The sequence below is a fragment of the Pezoporus wallicus genome, unplaced genomic scaffold (assembly GCF_028554395.1).
Source record: "Pezoporus wallicus isolate ANWC-B61680 ecotype Strahan unplaced genomic scaffold, APGP_CSIRO_Pwel_v1 contig_1387, whole genome shotgun sequence".
NCBI classification, from domain to species: Eukaryota; Metazoa; Chordata; class Aves; order Psittaciformes; family Psittacidae; genus Pezoporus; species Pezoporus wallicus.
Window position 1 is genome coordinate 61,738 of NW_026635935.1, and position 20,170 is coordinate 81,907.

The window sequence follows — 20,170 nt, forward strand, 5'->3', positions numbered from 1 at the left end:
AATTGAATTGACTGCGAGATCTTAAAAACTAACCACATCCTTTTAGCACAGGCATTTGAAAGGATGATGAGTCCAACTGGTCCTGGCCCAAATTTCGGTGTTTCTGTTGAGTATTGTACTGTTCCACCTTTGGAGGAAGCTCAGATACCGGGTAGTGCTAGCTCTTCTTCACCTTCTGCATCATTACCTACACCAGTACTTAAGCAGCCTGGTATTGAAGGTATGCTAAATACAGTGTAATAGATCTAACACTTCCAGGTTCTCTTTGGAAGGAGTTGTTTATCACATCATGGATTCATACTTGGTATTGTGCTTCTTTTTTTTTTTTTTTTTTTTGGGGGGTGGGAGTGACGGAACTCAGCTGGTACACTGGAAAGTTACTTTTATTTCCCACTTTTGATGCTATGTATGAGTTTGATCAAGCCTGTCTTAAGTCTGCATTTATCTAACGTGAATGTTACTTTTTCCTCTGTTTATGTTGTAATATTTGTGTGTGTGTGTTGATACTACTTTCATAACTTCTATATAGTGTAAAAGATCTCTGGCTTGCATTGTCTTGCAGTAAAAGCAAAAAGTAGTTGCTAAGGGAAGACTTGCTAGGGAGCAGTAGGGATTCTTTTTCTATGTAAATATGAACGATGAGTGGCCAAGTAGTGTCTTTGTTCCACTTCTATTAAACATCTGACCTTCAATAAAAATAATTTTTTTAAACACAGCGATAAAGTTATTTTTAGAGAGTATTTCATCTCTTAGTTGTGAAATGCACTTCATTCTCAGCTTATTACAGAGAGGTGATTGAGGAAGTTGCCTTCCTTATATAGGAATTGGTAGATTTAAGTATAGCATGGCAGCTTCCTCTACGAGTATGAGGGTTTTTTGCATGAGATTTTTTTTTTTTTTTTTGGCATGACTGAAGCCTGGCTGATGTCAAACCATCTACCTGTGCTGGTGCCAGTAAACTGATTCTCTATATATTTGGGTGGAAAAGGGGCTTAATTTTTATCCTTTCAGCTTTCAGAACAGTACAATAATATGAAGCCAGCGTTGTTTTCTCAACCTGTCCTAGGGCTGTGCCCCAAAGAACAGAGGAGAGTTTGGTTTGCAGATGGGATTTTACCAAATGGTGAAGTGGCAGATACAACAAAACTTTCATCTGGAGCAAGGAGGTCATCAGAGGACTTAAGTCCAGTAAACCCTGAGTTGCCAGAGATGCATATGGTATGAATTAAGAAGCATGTGTAGGTGCATGAATTGCCTCTTGAAATAGGTTTGCTTGCTATTGATGGGGTCCCTTATGTACCATAACACAACTTTTGTTTTACAGCTTTTGGAATCTGAACTAATACTTGATTATTTTTTGGGTGGTGGCTGTGAAATCCATGGGCTGAAATCATATGTAGATCATACTTAAAGGAGACCGTGTTTGGTTGGTAATATATGTGAGCTTTAAAAATGGTATTTTTAAAATACCAAATAAGTTTGGTTTTTTTTTTTCTACATGCCCTTGATTAACTACCTCTGTGAGGGTAACCTGAGTCATAGTTCTTAAACCTGCCATTAGCAACATGATTATAGTAGCAGTCTGTGGGGTTTGTTTTTTTTTTTTCAGTGGCTTGCTATAGTTTGCCTGTTGAGTTGGATTAACCGTAAGTTGCTTAATGCCCTTGAGTACTACGCTATAGGGTGTGGCAAGATCTGTGTATTGCTTCTAATGTTAACTAATACTGAACTGACAGGGGGATTGACTTTTTTATAGTAGATCATATTCATGGTGTGGAACTAGTTACACTTGACAAGAAAAGTCCAAAGAATTATGAGTTTGTTCTGGAAAGATTTGGAGGGATTCTTCAGCTTTTGTTTTAAAATAAAACAACTCTGAAACACTGTTTCAAGCAGTAACGTAAAGTCTGTGATTCTGACAGCACTGAATAGTTTTTGAAACAAATTAGTAAAGCTATCAACTAGACCAGATCATTACTGTTTGAGGATCTGAGCAGTTTCCACATGTATAGCATGTAAATCAGCCTGAAGTCATGAAGAATAGTAAATGTGACTTCAGTTGAGCAAGGAAGGTCTGCTGTAAGTTGCAGTAATCAAAAGGTAAAGCCTGACTTCCGTTTTGGGGAAAGAGTAAGACATTTTCTCTTGCAAAAGATGGGCAATGTCTAAAATTAAAAGCAGCATGGACAAAGTGAGTGGGAAACAATTTGTTGATGGTTCTTATATGCAACTTCAGAAGCTCAAACAAAACCACTGTACTGCAGCTCTAAAACAAAGGATGTGCTTCACTAGATAACGCATTATCCTGAACATGCTGGCAGAGGGTGCTATGAGGGTCAAAAATATAAAGTGATATGAAACCCCAGCAAGCAAATTCATGGGAAAGAAGTCTATTAGAGGCCAAGTTACTCATGGTTTTGGGGGGGGGGGGGGGGTGTTAAGTTTTGGGGTTGGTGTATTTTTATTTTTTTTTAATGTACTTATTTTATTTTTCTGGCACATGTATCATCTAAATGGAGAATCTGTTGGAAGCTGATGCGATGCCAGGAAAACTATTACAGGGCAAGTGTAGGGTTGTTATTTTTTTTTCTTGTTGCAATGCAGTCTTCCTTATTGAGGTAGGATGCAGGTCTAACATACTTGAAACTTGATAGTGCACATCTTGATATTTTTTTTTTTTGGGGGGGGGGGGGGGGGGGGTATATCCTAATGTGCCTGTGCTCATAGCTTTTTCACTTTGTTGGGGGAGCACCATAGTTTTGACTCCAAACTATAAATTAATCAGACTGTAAAATCCTAGACTCAGCTATTAACACATGGTATAGAAATAGAAATACATTTGCAGTACTGAAATGCTGATCCAAATGCTGGCACATTAGTGATGACAGTGTTCAGTAGCTGAGTGGAGAAACAATAATACTAAACAGATTCCTGGAAGGTTGGTTTCCCGTTGTTTTTCTTGCATTTGACTGTTGTATGCAAAAATTACCAGTCTGCAGCATTCTGATAGGAATTTTGTGTTGCCAGACAAATACATTAATGATGCATCTTCACCTTAGGTAGCTCCTAAAGATGGGAAAAAAGGAAAAAAGGCAGATCCAGGAGAGATTTGGTGGGTTGCTTATTGTTTAGAGGAGATGCATTCTCAGAATTTGTGATAAATTTAACTCTGTTTTTCCTTCTTAGAATGCTAGTAATGAAAATTTAGCTTCTTCTGAGACATGAACGTATATATTTTTATTTACCGATTTATTCTTCATAGGCTGCAAACCCAGAGGAAGATGACATATTGCCTGATGTATGTCCAAAACAGAAGGAAGAAAGTGATGATATTGCAAAAATGGAGGAATTATGTCCTTCTGTTTCTTCAGATGATGCACAGCAGGCTGTTCCAGGCCACAGTGAGGTGGTACATAGTTATACATCTGTAATTCTAGAAACTGAAGAGTGTTCTCCTGCTGCAGAAGCTGAGAAGACTAGTTCCAGTTCAGTTGAACAGACTACTTGTGCTGTGCCCGTTAGTCCTTCAAGTGACAGGGCACTGTGTGGTGTTGAGAACTGTTCGCAAAGAGATCAGCCTTGTTCCTGATGGTGATAAACTGCCACCACTTCTGCTTGCAGTGGGTGAAAAAGGAAAAATTTGAGAAAATTTAGCAAGATGTCTAAATACAAATTTGTGTGTATATGATTTATATTTTAATACAATTCTAGTAATTCATTTATTTTCTGCACGTTGGATTGTTGGGTAATTGAACATGCATTATTAACAAGATCAGTGTATTATCAAAAGAATGCTTGATCACTTGAATGCATTATAAGTGACTGCTCATTGATGGTAACTAACAGTACTAGAGTATGCGTAAGGAGACTGCATGCACAATTAGTCAGTAATTGCCAAATGAATGATAGCCCTAGTTTCTACCTTTATTATAAGTTACTGGTTTATTTTTATACGTTGCTGGAATCTCAGGCTGAGCTGTTCATAATCTGTAGCTATAAGTTTGGGAATAATTACCACCCTCTTAAAATAGGAGGATGGGACAGTCTTTTTCATATGCTGTGATCTGCAGTTCTTTTTTGGGTGTTTGGTTGACATGTTGAACTAAATTGGGTGTTAATTCATTTAGATCCTCTAGTGGAAGAACATCCATCTCGGCAAAAGATCACCTTGCTTCTTGTGGAAGAAGGTCCTAATCTATTAACTTTTATCCTAAATGCAAATTTGCTTGTGAATGTCAAGCTAATAACTTGTAAGTAGTGCACTATTCCATTGAATTCAGATTTCTTTTTCTGACTGTAAGGTGGCTTGACTGTGGTACCTATCTTTTTAATTAAAGATTCTTCAGAAAAGTGCTGGTACTTCTCAACAAGTGGATTGCATGGTTTGGGTCAGGCAGAAATTGTCATTCTGTTGCAGTGTTTGCCAGATGAAGAGATTTTTCCTTGTGAAATACTCAAATTATTTATTGACATCTACAAGGATGCAATGAAAGGTATGTAATTTTAATGCCTTTTTTTAGTATCTTCTTGCTGATCTCTAAAGCAGAATATTCTCTTTTTCTTGAAGAATTTTAAGTATCTAATGAATCTGAAAAAACTTGAGTGTTAGCCTTGGGTTCCAAATCAACAACAGGAAGAAAAGAATTTTAAGCTTCTCTGTTTCATATGTTTCTGTAAATATCCTGCTTGTAGAAAGGTTTTTTATATTATTACTTAGTCATACTGTGTTGGAGATTCTGGGTGAAAGTCCTCAAGTCTATGATTTAGGGCATCTGTCACTTAATTTGTAGAAGTCCCAAACTCTTACGTATGTAAATGTTTGAGATCTGTTAATCAGATTCACACTGGTGTGTGCCAGAACATTGTACACTTTAGGATTTTTGGTATTTGTTTGGAGAAGCCTGGTTTGATATTCAAGTTAATTTAGTTAGTAAACACAGAGTACTCAGTCTATGGGTTTAGATGTCTGTCAAGACTTTCAGGAAGATGGGAGATACACCCTGTGGCTTGCAAGTCTGTAGGGAGACCACTGTGTGTCAGAATAGTTTTCTTGACTAATGTATTACTTCTCCGTATGTGCAAAGACTCTGTCCCTCTTTCTACAGGAAGGTTAATAAGAAATATGGAAAACATTACTTTTACTGAAAACTTTTTCAGTAACAAAGAGCATGGAGGATTCCTGTTTTTTTCGCCAACTTTTCAGAAACTTAATGATCAGATTCTACCAGATCACCCTTTTCTTTTTGGTGATCTCATCCATAAGCTGAAAGTACCCTGGGCAAAAGTTTTTCCTATCTGTTTAATGTTGAGACTGGGAGCAGAATATGGGGGTAAGTGTCTTAACACTTTAAAATACCTGTATAAATATAAAATTCCCTTTCGAAAATACATGGGTTTTAGACAAGTGAAATATTTAAAATCCTCTTTGCAGTATTTTATATTACACTTGTATAAGACTTATGTTTCATACATGGGAGCCACCTGCTGAGACACTTGAGAATTTACATTGTCCTGCTAGACTCCCTTGATTTAATATTGTTTCTTCAGCCGGTAAGAAAGCTTAAAAAAACAAAACTGACAGTAATAAAGTACCAAAATCTATGACTTCTGTTGTCATGGGAGAAAGGTTTGAAGGAAAGTTCACAGGCCCAGTTTATGGTTCTGGCACATTCATTTCTTTGAATTAAATTACTGAAATTGACCATGTTGGCAAGACATTATTGCTTCATACAATGAATGCAGGAGTTCATTACTTAAAAGGCTAACTTACTATTTAATACATTTAAAATTTCTAGGCCTGTGAAAATGCAGGAGGCATTCTTTCCAAGTGAGGTGGATGGAGAGCATGTAAATGTGCACCACCAGATGTTGTGCAGTGACACATCCTCCACATGGGAATTACTTTACACACTCTGTTGCAAGCTGATGTGAGCACTTTCTGCTTTGTTGTGAATCAACAAGATTCACACTGACTCTGCTCCAGGCTCACCAAAGGAAAGTGTTGATGTAGTTTCCCATCACCTTGAAGAATTTATAAAGCTAGCTTGAGCAAGACCTGAAAGGAGATACTGTCCTAAATGCCCTCTAAAGTAGCTTGTGTGCCTGCTTGAATGACATAGGCAGATAATTTAGCAATGTAAGTGCTGTTTCATATCCTGTGGCACTTGTGGCGCTTGTGATTTAGAGAGCAAGAGTTCAGAAAAGGTGCAGCCAGCAGTAGTTGCTTAAGTGCAGTGAATGTCAAAAATGTATCATATACAACCTTCCTGAATGCATTTTTGATAAATAAACTTGCCATTCTAGAAGCTGTGAGTCCATAAATATGTATCACTTGCTTGTTTATAGATTCCTTGAGTCAATAGTATTTCTGCTGGCTGGTTTCTGTCTCCACATTGGCAAGGGTGGTAGCTTCTCTGTTGGTATTCTTCCTCTTAAGAAACTATTTGTTCTTTTTTTTTTTTTTTTACCAATTTTGCATTGTGATCTCACAGTTTTGACTTTGCTCTGCCACTTGTTTTGGTTTCATACTGTGGTCTGTGATGTTTTGCATTTCGTTGCCTTCCCTAGGTTCCTTCTCCATGTTTTTCACATTGCAGCCATGGGACTTCAAAGCATGTTCCTTTGTATGAACATCCTCATTCACTCTATTCTTGATTATCAATACTAAGTGGTAACCTCACTTTGTGTTATAGCATTAACACAAAAGCAGATGTTAACCCATATGGTATTCTTATTCAAGCAACTACAAACCCTTTGCAATCTCTCCAGACGCTGGTGACCCAAAGATTGAACCTGGGATGTTTCCACCCAGATCATCAATTGCAAGAAACATAGCTGACAAAACATATGAAAGCAGCAACAAGTCTCTGCCACGTAATTACTGCCACTAGGAGAGTGGTTCCATGCAATGATGCTGCAGTAGGATTTAACCTTGGGTAGGGAACAGTCTGGAGCAGGGAAGCAGGGGCTCTGGGTCCTTTGGCTGATCAGGTACTGAGATTAAGAGACATGGGCTATAGCTGAAAATAAATACTTGAATTAGCAAGTTTTAGAGTTGTTGATGGGTAAACATGACCTCTTCTTTTTTTCTGCCCTGACTGTAGCATATCCTACTCCTGTAGTAAGTTTCAGGCACCGGAAGCCACTCTTTGGTGAGATTGGACACACAATTATGAATCTACTTGTTGTGAGTAAATGTTTTATTCTCTTCCCTTTCTGTTGTATTTTAGATTATGTAAGTTATTGTCAAAACTCTGTTCTTGAAAGCAGAATTATTTTTGCCAAAGTAAAAGGGCTGGTATTTTTCTTCTCCATCCCTGACTTGAAACTTACCAGGTTAGGTGAGAAGTGAGTTAGAAAAGCTGCATCTCTCATATTCTGTTGCTGTGTATTAGTTCTGGTAGTAAAAATGGCTTTAAATGAACTAGAAAAATGTTGACATTGACACTGAAGTGTAGTGGTTATTGTTCATTTGCATTTTTGTCTTACAAACATTGGTTTGGTGCAGGAAGTCTAGTCTTAATTCTTACATCTTTCTTCATACTTTAAAAAACATTTGAGAGGTACATGCTGTGGTCTAACGGTAATAGTAATTACTTTGTCACACATACTTAATCTTACCACAGTTAACCAGTCTGACGATCTTAGGCAGAGAAGTTTTTGGCAAAATCATCAGACTAAACCAAGTCTGGAATTTGTGCCATTCCATGAGGAGGCTTTTCTTCTGTTACCCAAATAATTTGATTTAAACTTTCAGTAAGCCTGTACTCCTGACCAGAGAGCCTCCTCTTCTGATACTTACATGGAATTTATCTTCAGCACTATGATGAAAAATCCTGTAAGGCTGTGGGAGGAACTGCATATATTATTTAGGTGATCACTAAATCCTCTTCTAAGAGTCTGGAGACCATTAGAGCAGAGATGAAACTGCAGTCTTTGGTTCCTCTTTCCTGATTGCCACTGTTGTTATGTCATTACATAAGGTATCAGAGGAGTTGCACCGTCTGAAAAAGTGTGTTTCAGTGGAGGAATCTTACACTTTCATTCCAGGCTCCCTGCCTGATTGGTGAACTGCCAGTACCAGTGTGGCATCTTCAGACTTGGAATCATGGAATGGCTTGGGTTGGAAGGGACCTCTGAGATCATCTAGTTGCTAGTTCCCCTGACATGGGCAGGGACACCTTCCACTAGACCAGGTTGCTTCTGGCAGAGAAAGGAATAAAAATCAGTGCATATTCGACATGGAAATCAACGAATTAGAGTTGTAGAGGACAGGGTGTGGAAACTAATCTAGATGGTGGCTTCTATGCTTTGCTTTTCTGTCAGAGAAGGAAGCTGTTGAGGTGTTTTGTTACCTAAAACACTGTGAGATCCTAATATGTGTGAAGTAGCTATAGTCTAAATAACCCATTCATAAATAGAGTTACCTTGTCAGTGGTATTGATTTGTTAATATATTCACTAAGATACCCTTCCCATACATTACGGTAGGAAAAAAATGATCACTAAGTCGGTAGTCACTTTTAAGATCATTATTCTGAAGAGTCTTAGAGATGTATGAAAAGTACTTTTATGTAGGTGGTTATTTGTAATAAAAGGTAAGGAAATGATACCTAATTGTCAGCTAACATAAAAACTTTGTCTGTTACAGGACCTTAGAAATTACCAGTATACTTTGCATACCATAGACAACCTGTTTGTTCATGTGGAAATGGGTAGAAGCTGTGTTAAAATACCACTAAGGAAGTACAATGAGGTGAGTAAAACCATCTTGATTAGCTTTCTAATCCATACTGCTTTAGTCATTATTTTTTGTATAAAATCAGTCAGATCTTTAACATGAGCTTTCTTTTCTTTTAAAAGAGGGCCTGTTCTTAGAGGCTGTGATGTTGGTTTTATTCTGTAATCGGTTTCTAGGCAGTTCTGCAGGTGAATTCTCCATTTGATAGCTGCTCTCTAGATTACTTCACTATTTGCTGTGCAATAATTTGAACTCTAACCTGGTGTAAGCATGTGATGGGAGAGAGAGAGAGCATGAAATGGTCTGAGCACACATTTCATTCTTCCTGGATATGTTGAAAAGTGGATGGTGATGAGTGAAAAGTTGAGCTTTAGGATAACTCTTAAATGCTGAAAACTCAGCAGTAAAAAATCTTTTAGTATATATCTTCAAGCATTCTTTCTTACACATTTCCTGATGATGGTGTTTTGCTTAAAACCTAAATTAAAAAAAAAAATTAAAAAAAAACAAACCAAAATCCACACAAACCCTGTAAATTTTTCTTGCCACTCTACTTTTTTTCAATTTGTTTACTTTTGCTTTAACAAAAAAAGCAAACCCCGAACAGTAAACTGCATGAGGCTTGATGCATATTTTAGCCTTAAGATCAACAAAATCCCTACAGCTGATACTCTGCCCAGCAGTATGCAAGACTTGCTGTCTTTCTCAACTGAAATAGTATTTTTAATCATGCTTAGTATTTTTTCAGTTAGTCATGGCAAACTGTGTTGTTCAAATGCTCTGGAATAAGTTGAATAATTCTTTGGATTTGTTTTGAGAGCTGCGGTTTTCTTATGTCTTGTATTTAGATGAGTACTGCAAAGTGAGATTTGTCAGTTTAATGACAGATTTTATGTCAACAGGTAATGAAGGTGATACATTCTTCTAATGAAAATGTAATTAGTATTGGAGCCAGTTTTAATACTGAAGCAGATTCTCACTTGGTGTGTGTGCAGAATAAGCATGGCCTCTATCACACACAAGCAATCAGTGCTACTGGACATGCCAGGAAAGGTAACCTGTCTGGTTTGGTTTCTGATGAAAAATTGCATTCCTAAATGGAATTGACCAGTAGGGCTATACTCTTACATCTCCAGTGCCAACTTCTGTGCTTCCTTGTAAGCATAGTTAGACTGTTCTTGTTTAAAGCACGCTGTGTAACTAACAAATTTATGCAAAGGTTTGTAGCATGGAAATACACTTATATCATCTTTTTTTTCCAGTTGCTTTTAGTACTACTGAAGTGATCTAAACTTGAGGAATACCTTCTGTAAATAAAAGTCCTTTTTAAAGGACAAAACCCCCTTCCATCCCACTCAAAAAAAAAATAAATAAATAAAATCATCCTACCACTTTCTTCAACCGTATATACAGAACTTTTATATATACGGAACTTTTTTTGGGTTGCCTATGTTGACTGTATGCAATCACAAAATAAGTTAGGAAAGCTGGTCTTTGTTGCTTAAATTCTTCTCTCCATAGAGAGTTCTATTTCATATCATTCTGTCAGCAGTGGATTTCTATTAACACTGTCAGTATAGTATTACCTTTTTTTCCTGCCTTTTTTAAAAAGGAATACAACTTAAGTGTTAGTGATGACAAACTTGAGTGATACGAAATGGTACTCGCTGTGTTCCTGTTTTTTCTAGTTACAGGTGCAAGTTTTGTGGTGTTTAAAGGAGCCCTAAAAACATCTTCAGGATTTTTAGCTAAATCCAGTATAGTTGAAGGTAATAATTTTGTTCTGTGTGGTTTTCTTCTTAAGAGAACTTGAAAATAAATAAATGCATAAATAAAAAAGAGGCAGGAGTTTTGTGCAAGATCTTAAGATCTTTGTTTCTCAGTAAGATAAGCTTTTTATTTTCAGGATTTTTAGCTTTGTAGAAAACCTACTGCAAACAAATGCTGTATTAAAAAAAAACCCAACATTCTAGTTCACCTCCTTGATTCTATCCCACCACACTGGTTTTGGATGGAAGGAACCTTAAAGCTCATCCAGTTCCAACCCCCTCCCATGGGCAGGGACACCTTCCACGAGACCAGTCGCTCCAAGCCCTGTCCAGCCTGGCCCTGAGCACTGCCAGGGATGGGGCAGCCACAGCTTTCATTGCCATATTGATGAAATAGATTTATTGACACAGAAATGCAAAATCTTTGAAGATTAACCTAAGATTGATCTTCTAGCTTTAGTTATATTGCCAAGAAAGGTTTTCATTACTTCCTCTTACATGAGGAATTAGTTCACACCATTTCATTCACACCATTTAGTGTGGTGGTTGTAGGATGCCATCCATTTGATGTGCATTTATTAATGAGGAGAGAGTTGGTCCCACTAGAATTTAAGCCAAGATTCTGTTGAAAATCTGTGCTACTCTTTCTGTAGATAAGTTGGAATTTTAACTGTTTTTCTAGATGGACTAATGGTACAAATAATGGCAGAAACAATGGAAAGCCTACGTCAGGTGTTAAGAGACAAGAAGGACTTTAAAATAACTTGTGGCAAAACAGATACGGGAGACATGAAAGAATATGTAGATATTTGCTGGGTAGAAAATGAAGAAAAAACACAACGGGTAAATGTCTTAAACATCTTAGAGAGTTCTTATGCACAGTTTTCAAATACCCACCTTTAATTTCGTGAAATGATCTAAGGTATTTTTATTGAGAGAAAGTATTGACACTAAAATGTGAAAGGGGCTAGAATGGTAAAGTACCTTCAGTCCTCTAGATGTCATTAATAGAACAATTCTGCTTGTGGTTCAGCAAAATTTATTACTGTTTTCTGTGTTTGGGAAATTGATGGGAAAAGTGTGTGAGCCCTCAGTTTCCTTTGTAAGTCCTCTATCATTAATCAGTTTGTGTGAGAATGCAGTTAATCCCTTTAAACTTCCTAACTACAGGGGGGGTTGGAAGCGCATAGTATTGTCCTTAGCCATTCACTGCTTGGAATGCCAGCATTCAACAAATCAAAATGAGGTATAAGGCATCTTTATTGCATGTGATTTGAATGCTTGTTGCTTTATGTAGCCTCAAACTTCAGTTATGCATCACTAATTCAAAAAGTTTTTTTGCAGGCCACGAGCTTGACTTGGCATGCCGTTTTCTGTGGCTTCTCTGACCAATTAGAACAAACAGTGGCTTTACCAAAGATGTTTATAGCTTCTTAAACCTGTAAGATTAGGTCTTTGTTAAGTGTTGCATCCAATTATGATAGGTTTTTTTGAGGCATCTGTGTTTCCATGATGGAAGTCCTGCATTACATTTGGTTGTAAAGCCATTTAAATAGTCTTCAAGAACTATTGCTAATATATGAAATAATAAGAATTGTCATACAGGTTATTAAATACAAATCATATAATGCTGTCTTGATTACTAACCATGCTGTTACCTTCCATAGAATTTTAAGCCCAATTGATGGAAAATTAATGCAAGGAACTCAGAGTGAGAAAGTACCACAAGGCAGAGACTTTCAAAGAGAGGGAAAAGTCCTGAAGTGTACTGAAGTTAGTAAATTATGTTGTTCTTGAGCCTTTTTGCTATGTCTTTGAATAGTTTGAGTGATAAAGTGATCACACTAAGTGATACTATAAAGAAACAAAGTTATAAGCTGTATAGTCCTACTGATAGGCAGAATGCTCCCCGTAGCTTTTTGATAAGGGCATCTAAAACATCTACCTAATTTTTCTCCTTTGAGAAAGATTAAAAGCATGGATAACGTTATAAATAGATAACCCAGATATTCCTCTCGTCACTCAAGTGTTTTGAGTCGATAGATGAAATACTGTAATATTTTGCCAGCAAACAAGCGTTACAGCTTGCTCTGTTCTGCATTATATGTAAATGTAATTATTCTTTTATATTTATAAATTTACATATTTTTATGTATCTGTTTATATTACTTTGTAATATAACTAGTCTGCTGACTGTTCTTTACCTTTCTGTAATTTCAGGTACACTATTTTCTAAAAACCAATAATATCTCCAGTCCTATTCCTCACCAGTTTACTAAGGAGATTGCTACTGCCTGCAGTACTGCTCTTTGCCCACACCTTAAAACTTTAAAAAACAACAGGATTAGTAAAATAGGCTTAAGAGTTTCTGTTGACTTGGATATGGTAATCTTCCAATTTCTATTGCAGACGCTCCATTTCAAATTACATATCTTTCTTGTAAAGATATTGGGTCTCTGTCTGAATGCTTTTATTTTGCCCTTCCCCAGAACCAGACTGAGGATGAAATTTGATGATGAAATTTTATGCAGAAGCTGTCTTAATGATTAGGTTTTTTTGAAAGGAATAATCCTGTTTCCTCATTCTGCTGAAATCCCCTAATGGCTGTTTGCAGTAAGCTGTTAGTCCTTCCCTAGTTCTAACTCTCTCTGGCACTTAACCTGCCTCCAAGGTGAGTTTAGGGAATCACAGCTAATTTTCTGATGCTTTTCTTGAAGTATGTAGCATTTTGCTGATTTTGCTGCCTAAAATAGTTCAAGATCTATACTGCAGAAAAGGATGGGTTTGCCTGGCTGAAGGTAGTGGAGAGAGCAGGCAAGGCTACACAGTGTGGGATGCCGCTTAGAAGTAGTTCAGATCCTTCTCTGTCATACCTTATCTTTTTTGAGAGAGGCTGGAAATACAGCCCTGAAAATGTAGTTTCGGTGGTATATGTTGAAATTAATCTACTGGTAACTGTGATACTATGATATAATCAGATTGCTTTTGGACATCAGAATGAAGCAGCATGAGACACACAACACATATGACCCTGTAGACCCTGTGGAGATATCGCTCGTCTTTCTCTTCAAGACTTACTGGTTGTGACTGACCTCAAAACCAATTCACCTGCCAGTCTTCGAATGTTATTTTGTCACTTCATGCTAGCCAAAATACTCCAAGAAACTGCACTTTTTGTGTTGTCTTTTTAATACAGAAAGTGTTAATATCAACATTAATATGTTTTCCTTATAGGTTGACTACTTAGCTGGATCCGGAGGTCACCTTCTTCCACAGAAGTATTTGAATGAATTGGACAGTGCTCTGATCCCTGTGATTCATGGTGGAATGTCAGATCCTACAAGTCTACCACTGAAAATGGAGTTAATATTTTTCATTATAGAGCATCTGGTTTGATTAGGTTGATTACAAGCAATACTCTGATTTGCTAGATCTGAACACCAAAGTTACAATGCTACAAACACAGAAAAAGTTAAAGTTCTAAACCTGTTATGTCTTAATAGATTTTCAAATTGTTTTTTAAACCCTCAAATCCTCTCTGGTTACTTTACCACAAAAGACATCTTGTTTGTAATGTTTCCTGAAGTTCTGAAAGTTTACACTTAATACATGTGCAAAAGAGGGCAGGTTTTATTACCTCTACACAGCTGTAGCATTTACTTTGTGTAGTGTAACTTTAAGCCATAGTCTTGCCCCTTAAGCTCGATAAATGCATTATAGAAAATTGCTGTGGCTACACCTTATCTCTGCAGCATCTGCTTTTCCATGTGCAAGTGAGCTAAAACACTAAAGTAAAAGCTGGCACAAAACTCTTTTCTTGCCATTTGAGATTTAAATGTGAGATGCTCTGCAGCTGACTCCAGATGTCATATGTGGGCGCCTTCTGACAGAGGTTTGTGGCCTGCATGAGGAGGAATTTCACAGGTATTTTTATGAAGACTTCGTAGTTGAAGTCCTTCACATCAGGATGTTATGCTGGTGCTTCAGGAACATACACGCTGAATTTTTTTTTTTTTTTTTTTTAGATCAGCTGATTTCTTTCTTGCAGTTATAAGGATTTGCCTAACTTGAATAGATGCTGGTTTTATAAATACTATTTTTTTCTTTACTCTGTGTTCAGAACTCCTGATGCAATTTGACCTTTCAAGGATTACTAAAAAAAAAAACAGATTACCCTTGAGTAATCTATATGTAGCAATAAATCAGACAAGAATTCTGCAATGTTTTTTCTGCTGGATCTACTGCGTTGCCAGTTCTTAGTAGCCACCTTTACTTTCAGGGAGAATAGATTTATTAAGTGTGGATTTTTCATTAACAGATTGATTTTTAGTATACCTGAGGTTCTTGCATAGGATGTATTTTTTATACTGGGTCATTAAGATCTATTTATGTAGTTGTAATACATATGTGACTTGTACTGAGGTTCAGAGAACTGGGGTTTGGTAACTGTCACACAACTGTTCATTAAGAACAGAACCAAAATTAAATATAAACAAGATTTGTATTGTTTTCAGTAAAAATGCTGGTACAGTTTTCTAAGGAGAGTATTGAAACTTTGATGCCTTCTTGATGCTTATAAGGGGATATTTTATGTTTTTGTATCAAAAACTATTTATAACTTAGCCTGATCTGCTCTGCTGTTACCTGTGCTTTAAAATACTGGTTTTAGAAAGGTTCAGGCTTATGATTTTACCCTAGAGGAAGCTGAGGCTGCAGTCAAGCTGATTAATGCAGCCTCTGCAGAGAAACTGCAGTTCTGGGGAAGAGCTGAAGACCACACGAGGAACAAAACCTGTCCCAGCATGAAAAGAAGCAGCATCCAGGCAGCTGAGGAGAGGCTGGGGCGGCCAGGCCAGGGGGACTGTGTCCATCCTGAGGGGATACATAAAGGCAGCTGCCTCCTGCTGCTCGCTCTGTACTAACTTCTTTCAAGTAGTGATCAATAAAGTTTGCTAAAATGCTTGATACCTGTCATGTTAGTTTTATTGTGGGTTTTTTAAAATAATAATGACCACTTTCTGGGGGCAGTATCCTGTCTTTGAAAGCTTTTTTCCCCAGAAGGCTACATAGAGTCATAGACTGGTTTGGGTTGGAAGGGATATTAAAGCTCATTCATTTCCAGTTCCCTACCACAGGCTGGGACACCTTCCACTAGACAAGGTTGCTCCAAGCCCTGTCCAACCTGGCCTTGACACTGCCAGGGGTGGGCAGCAACAGCTCTGGGCAACCTGTGTGAAGGCCTCACCACCATCATTCTATTTCTGGGCATTTCTAGGCATTTCAGTTTCTAGGAAAGACCTGCAGTGGCCTCACTGAGCCAGCATCACCCAGTTATCAAAGGAGTGACTTATTTACAGGTGGACAGCCTGCCCAGAGTTTCACATAGACTATGTCTTTAAAGGCACTGGCACTGAGGATCCAGCGAAAACACTCCAGGGGCTGTGCCAGCTGCCTCTGGGGCTTGCAAATGAAAATTCAGGAGCAATTACAGTCTGTTGTCTTCAGGTGTTCTGGGTTAGTTACCATTGCTCATCAGGGCAGGGCTGGGCAGGAGCGGAAAAAGACAAATTGAATCTGCCCATGGATATCGAAGACTAGAAGAAGGGCCTCTGTAGTACATGGGTGACAAAAGGAAGATGGGAAAATGGGGCCCATTGCTGAGCAGGGCAGGGACCTGGTTACACAGGACATGAAAAAGGCTGAAGTACTGAATACCTTCTGTGGTGGTGAAAATGGATCAGACACTTACAGTATGAACAAATTCTCCAAAGCAGAAAACAGCTGAGGCATTCACAAGATCTCTCTCTTTTTCCTTTTTTTCATTGAGCAGAGGGAGTTCCAGGTTACAGTTGTAGCAGGTAGGAAATATCTTTGCAGACAATACTGTGATGTTATAGAAGGTCCATGTTTCCTATCTATTAAAGCACCTTGCAAAGATACCTGTAAGTTTCACGTTTTTATTCCTTCTGACTCAAATTAGACATGCGCTACTCAAATGGACAGGAATTACCAAAGAAAACAAATTAAGAACTATGCACATGGATTCACAAAGAAATGTTGCTCTGGTTTCCTTTTTCTTTTCTCCGTTTTCTTCCATCTGTTCATCTGCAACCTCCAAAACTTGAAGGCTTCTTGTCTTGCGCAAGAGACCACGAAGCTGCTCACTAACAAATGCTGAGGAGTTTCATAACCAAGCCAACTTGTATCCAATTCTTCAGAAAAAGTGTCAGTCCAAGACTTTTCCAAGGAAATGCAGATGCACATTAATTTGATGCCAAGCCATCTTTCTGCTTTCTTGACAGCCTGCGTGGGAATTTTACCTGTTACTGGCTTCAGGACAGTATGGACAATCACCATGGGATCATTTTTCCATTGCAATGAGATTTTTTTTTAATTATTATTTTTTATTACAGGGAAACATTCAAGCTGACTGCAGAAAGCCACATTAAATCCCATGCAGATATAGACCTTCTCGCTGCTCAGAGTAACCTGTTGCCCATTCAGGAAGAGGAAACCCAGTGCAGGGATTTCACCTGATTTTTTGTCAGTCCTTCAGAGTATGGAAGAATTAATTCTACTCACCCAAATGACTGAAAGAGCTTTACACATTTTTAAGATGGGAATGCAAATAGGGACAGTTTGATCCAGCTGGAGGCCAGGCCTCCTGAGTACAAAGCCCATAGCCTTATTAACCAGACTATACTGCTTCCTTTAAAGTTGGCACATAAAAAGTAAACCAAGCCACCCTCTCTGGGATCATCCTCAAGTGTCCCTCTGTGCTCTTGCTCCAAGCACAACCTGCAGTGCTCCAGACTCTGCAGCACAGTTCAGACAGTGAATCTACTTCCAAGGGAGCTATCCTGTCCCAGTGAATGCTACAGTCATAGATACATTCCCTGCCACTGAGCCTTCACCATCTATTTCAGCCTGTAAATGCAATAAAAATGAACATAATCCACAAGTCAATTATAAGAAGTAAAATAAAAGTGATTTAACTGTAGATCTTTTACTCAGTACAGGGGCTGTGCTTTCATTTACAAATGTTTCAAACAAATCATGCAAGTACTCTTCTTCTTCAATAGTTATGGAAGAAACCTAAACTCCCTTTTTCTGTATCTCTTTTTATCCTTAATGGAAAATTCAAGAATGTGCTTTTGAAAGAATCTGTCCTCCTGCTGCCTGAGTGTCCTGTGCCACAATACAAGATGGGTTACTGACTGTGCTGAGTCAACCTGTGTTACTAACTCCCCCATGATGAGCAAGACTGGTAAACTGGTAACAAAGGACAAGAAGAAGGTTGAGGTATTCAACAACTTTTTGCCTCAATCTTCACTGGCAGGCTCTCTCCCCACACCTCTTGAGTATGTGAACTGCAAGGCAGAAACTATGGAAGCAAAGTTCCACCCACTGTAAGTGAAGATCAGGTTTGTGACCATTTGAGGAAGCTGAACGTACACAGATCTATGTGACCTGCTGAGATCTTGAGAGAATTGGCTGATGCAGCTGCCAAACAACTCTCCATGGTATTTGAGAAGTCACAGTGGTCAAGTGAGGTCCCTGGTGGCTGAAAAAAAAGGGCAATAGCACACCCATTTGTAAAAACTGTAGAAAGGAGGACTGGGAACTATCAACCTGTCAGCTCACCTCTGTAACTGGGAAAATCATGGAACAGATCCTTCTAGGAGCCATGCTGAGGCACATGGAGGGCAGGGAGGTGGCTCAAGACAGCCAGCACGGCTCCATTAAGGCAAGTCATGTCTGACTAACCTAGTGGCCTTCTATGATGGAGTTACTGCACCAGTGGATAAAGGAAGGACTATGGATGTCATCTGTCCGGACTGGTGTAAAGCCTTGTCAGGATCCGACTGGAGAAAACCCCAGTGTTGGACCTGTTTTGTTCATGATCCCAAGAGTGAAATTCAGAATCAAGTGGAGGTCAAGTACCGTAATTGACCAGTTGGTTTATTACAAAAGACAATTATTATAAAAAAGGAAATTATTAAAAAAACCAGACAGCGATAGGACAGATTGAAAAAAAAAAAAAAGGAAGCAAGAACTCAAAATGCAGAGTGATAGTCACCACTGTGGATCCAGCAGTGTCCTGGAGGTCTGTAGTTATCGTCCTTGGTGGTGGGAGTCCTCCAGAGTCTGTAGTTGGTACCAGAGCAGAGTGTCCCCAGGATTCTGTAGTAGTCATCGAAAATAGGTGTCCTCATGGAGGGTGTCCTTGTGGAGGCATCCTCCCTGGCAATTAACTTTTCCTCCTTTTATTATGTGCAGGGGGGAGTACCTCTGTTCTTAATGTCACGTGAACATACAGGGCGTATGAAAGGCCATGTGGAAGCATCAGCTCCCTGGTGAGCAACACCAGCCAACACAGCACCAGGTGCCAGGAGCACATTCTGGACAGTGCCAACCTGTTCAGTTCCTGTGCTTACTGCCTGTTACAAACAGCTCACAAAACTACAACTTTGCCAGTGCATGCATGTCCTAGCCTTCTCCATGTTCTGAATATCCTGTGTCAGGGACTTCAGAGAATGATCAGAAACAAAAACATGATGTCTAAAAGGTTCTACTTCTTCCTTCCTTATTGGACTGACTTTAGTAATTGCTTCCTGCTCCTCAACAAAAGGATCATCCCAAAAACAGACTGGACGTGTCTGAAAACACTTTCCAAAAGAACACCACATACCTGCTTTTTTCTGGAATTTGGGGGCGGGTGGTGTCTGGGTGGTTGCTTTTGATTTGGTTTGTTGTTTCTTCCTTCATTTTAAACGTCCCTGAAAGATCCACTATTAGTGTTCACACCATCAGTTCCACTGCTATTACCTCCTCTTCCTACCCCTGATATGCTGAACCTTTCCCTTTCCACCTGCCCCTCACAGGAACACTCAATTTTACATTAAAGCATAGGCCTTTTTGTCCCCTGACCCTGATGAAACGAACTCTAACTGATCTTCAGGCTGTTGTTTTTCTCTGATTCTACCCCAGCAGCAGCTGGAGACTCTAAGTGGAAGAGGCATTTGTTGATCTCCTTCACTCCAGAGTCGATGGAGCACTGCTGTTGCTGCTGGCGTGCAGCCTCTTGCAGGGCTGGGAGAGTCCTGGAGGCTGGGACCTTCTCTCTGGGGTCAGCAGGACCCTGCAGAGGGCGGCTCTTTGGTGGATACTGGCATGTACGTCAGGGAGTACCTTCTCCAGTCACAGAAAATGTGAATTTATCACTACAGCTCAGGGGTGTTGGTCATAGAATCATAGAACAGTTAGGGTTGGAAAGGACCCTAAGATCATCTAGTTCCAACCCCTCTGCCATGGGGAAGGACACCTCACACTAAACCATGTCACCCAAGGCTCTGTCCAGCCAGCAGGTCAAAGGAGGGGATCCTGCCCCTCCACTCTGCTCTTGTGAGACCTCACCTGGAGTATTGTGTACAGTTCTGATGTCCTCAACATAAAAAGGACATGGAACTGCTGGAACAAGTCCAGGGGAGGGCCACGAGGATGATCAGGGGACTGGAGCATCTCCTGTATGAAGATAGGCTGAAAATGTTGGGTCTGTTCAGCCTGGAGAAGGCTGCGTGGAGACCTCATAGCAGCCTTCCAGTATCTGAAGAGGGCCTATAAGGATGCTGGGGATGGACTCTTGATTAGGGACTCTGGGG

At 39.1% G+C, this 20,170-nt stretch overlaps 1 protein-coding gene across 1 annotated transcript in view; it reads left to right on the forward strand.

The window, feature by feature from the left end:
- The window catches only part of ZFYVE16 (zinc finger FYVE-type containing 16), a 28,006-nt gene extending 12,519 nt beyond the window's left edge, over positions 1-15,487 (forward strand). Inside the window, 15 exon segments of the mRNA XM_057398693.1 lie at positions 47-220; positions 1,067-1,218; positions 3,263-3,561; positions 3,563-3,637; positions 4,126-4,250; positions 4,338-4,493; positions 5,106-5,330; positions 7,104-7,186; positions 8,650-8,754; positions 9,642-9,792; positions 10,428-10,508; positions 11,191-11,352; positions 12,175-12,281; positions 12,729-12,893; positions 13,743-15,487. Of these exon segments, the coding sequence (XP_057254676.1) occupies positions 47-220; positions 1,067-1,218; positions 3,263-3,561; positions 3,563-3,637; positions 4,126-4,250; positions 4,338-4,493; positions 5,106-5,330; positions 7,104-7,186; positions 8,650-8,754; positions 9,642-9,792; positions 10,428-10,508; positions 11,191-11,352; positions 12,175-12,281; positions 12,729-12,893; positions 13,743-13,904 (2,222 nt within the window). The 3' untranslated portion in view covers positions 13,905-15,487.
- Positions 15,488-20,170: the final 4,683 nt, after the last annotated feature.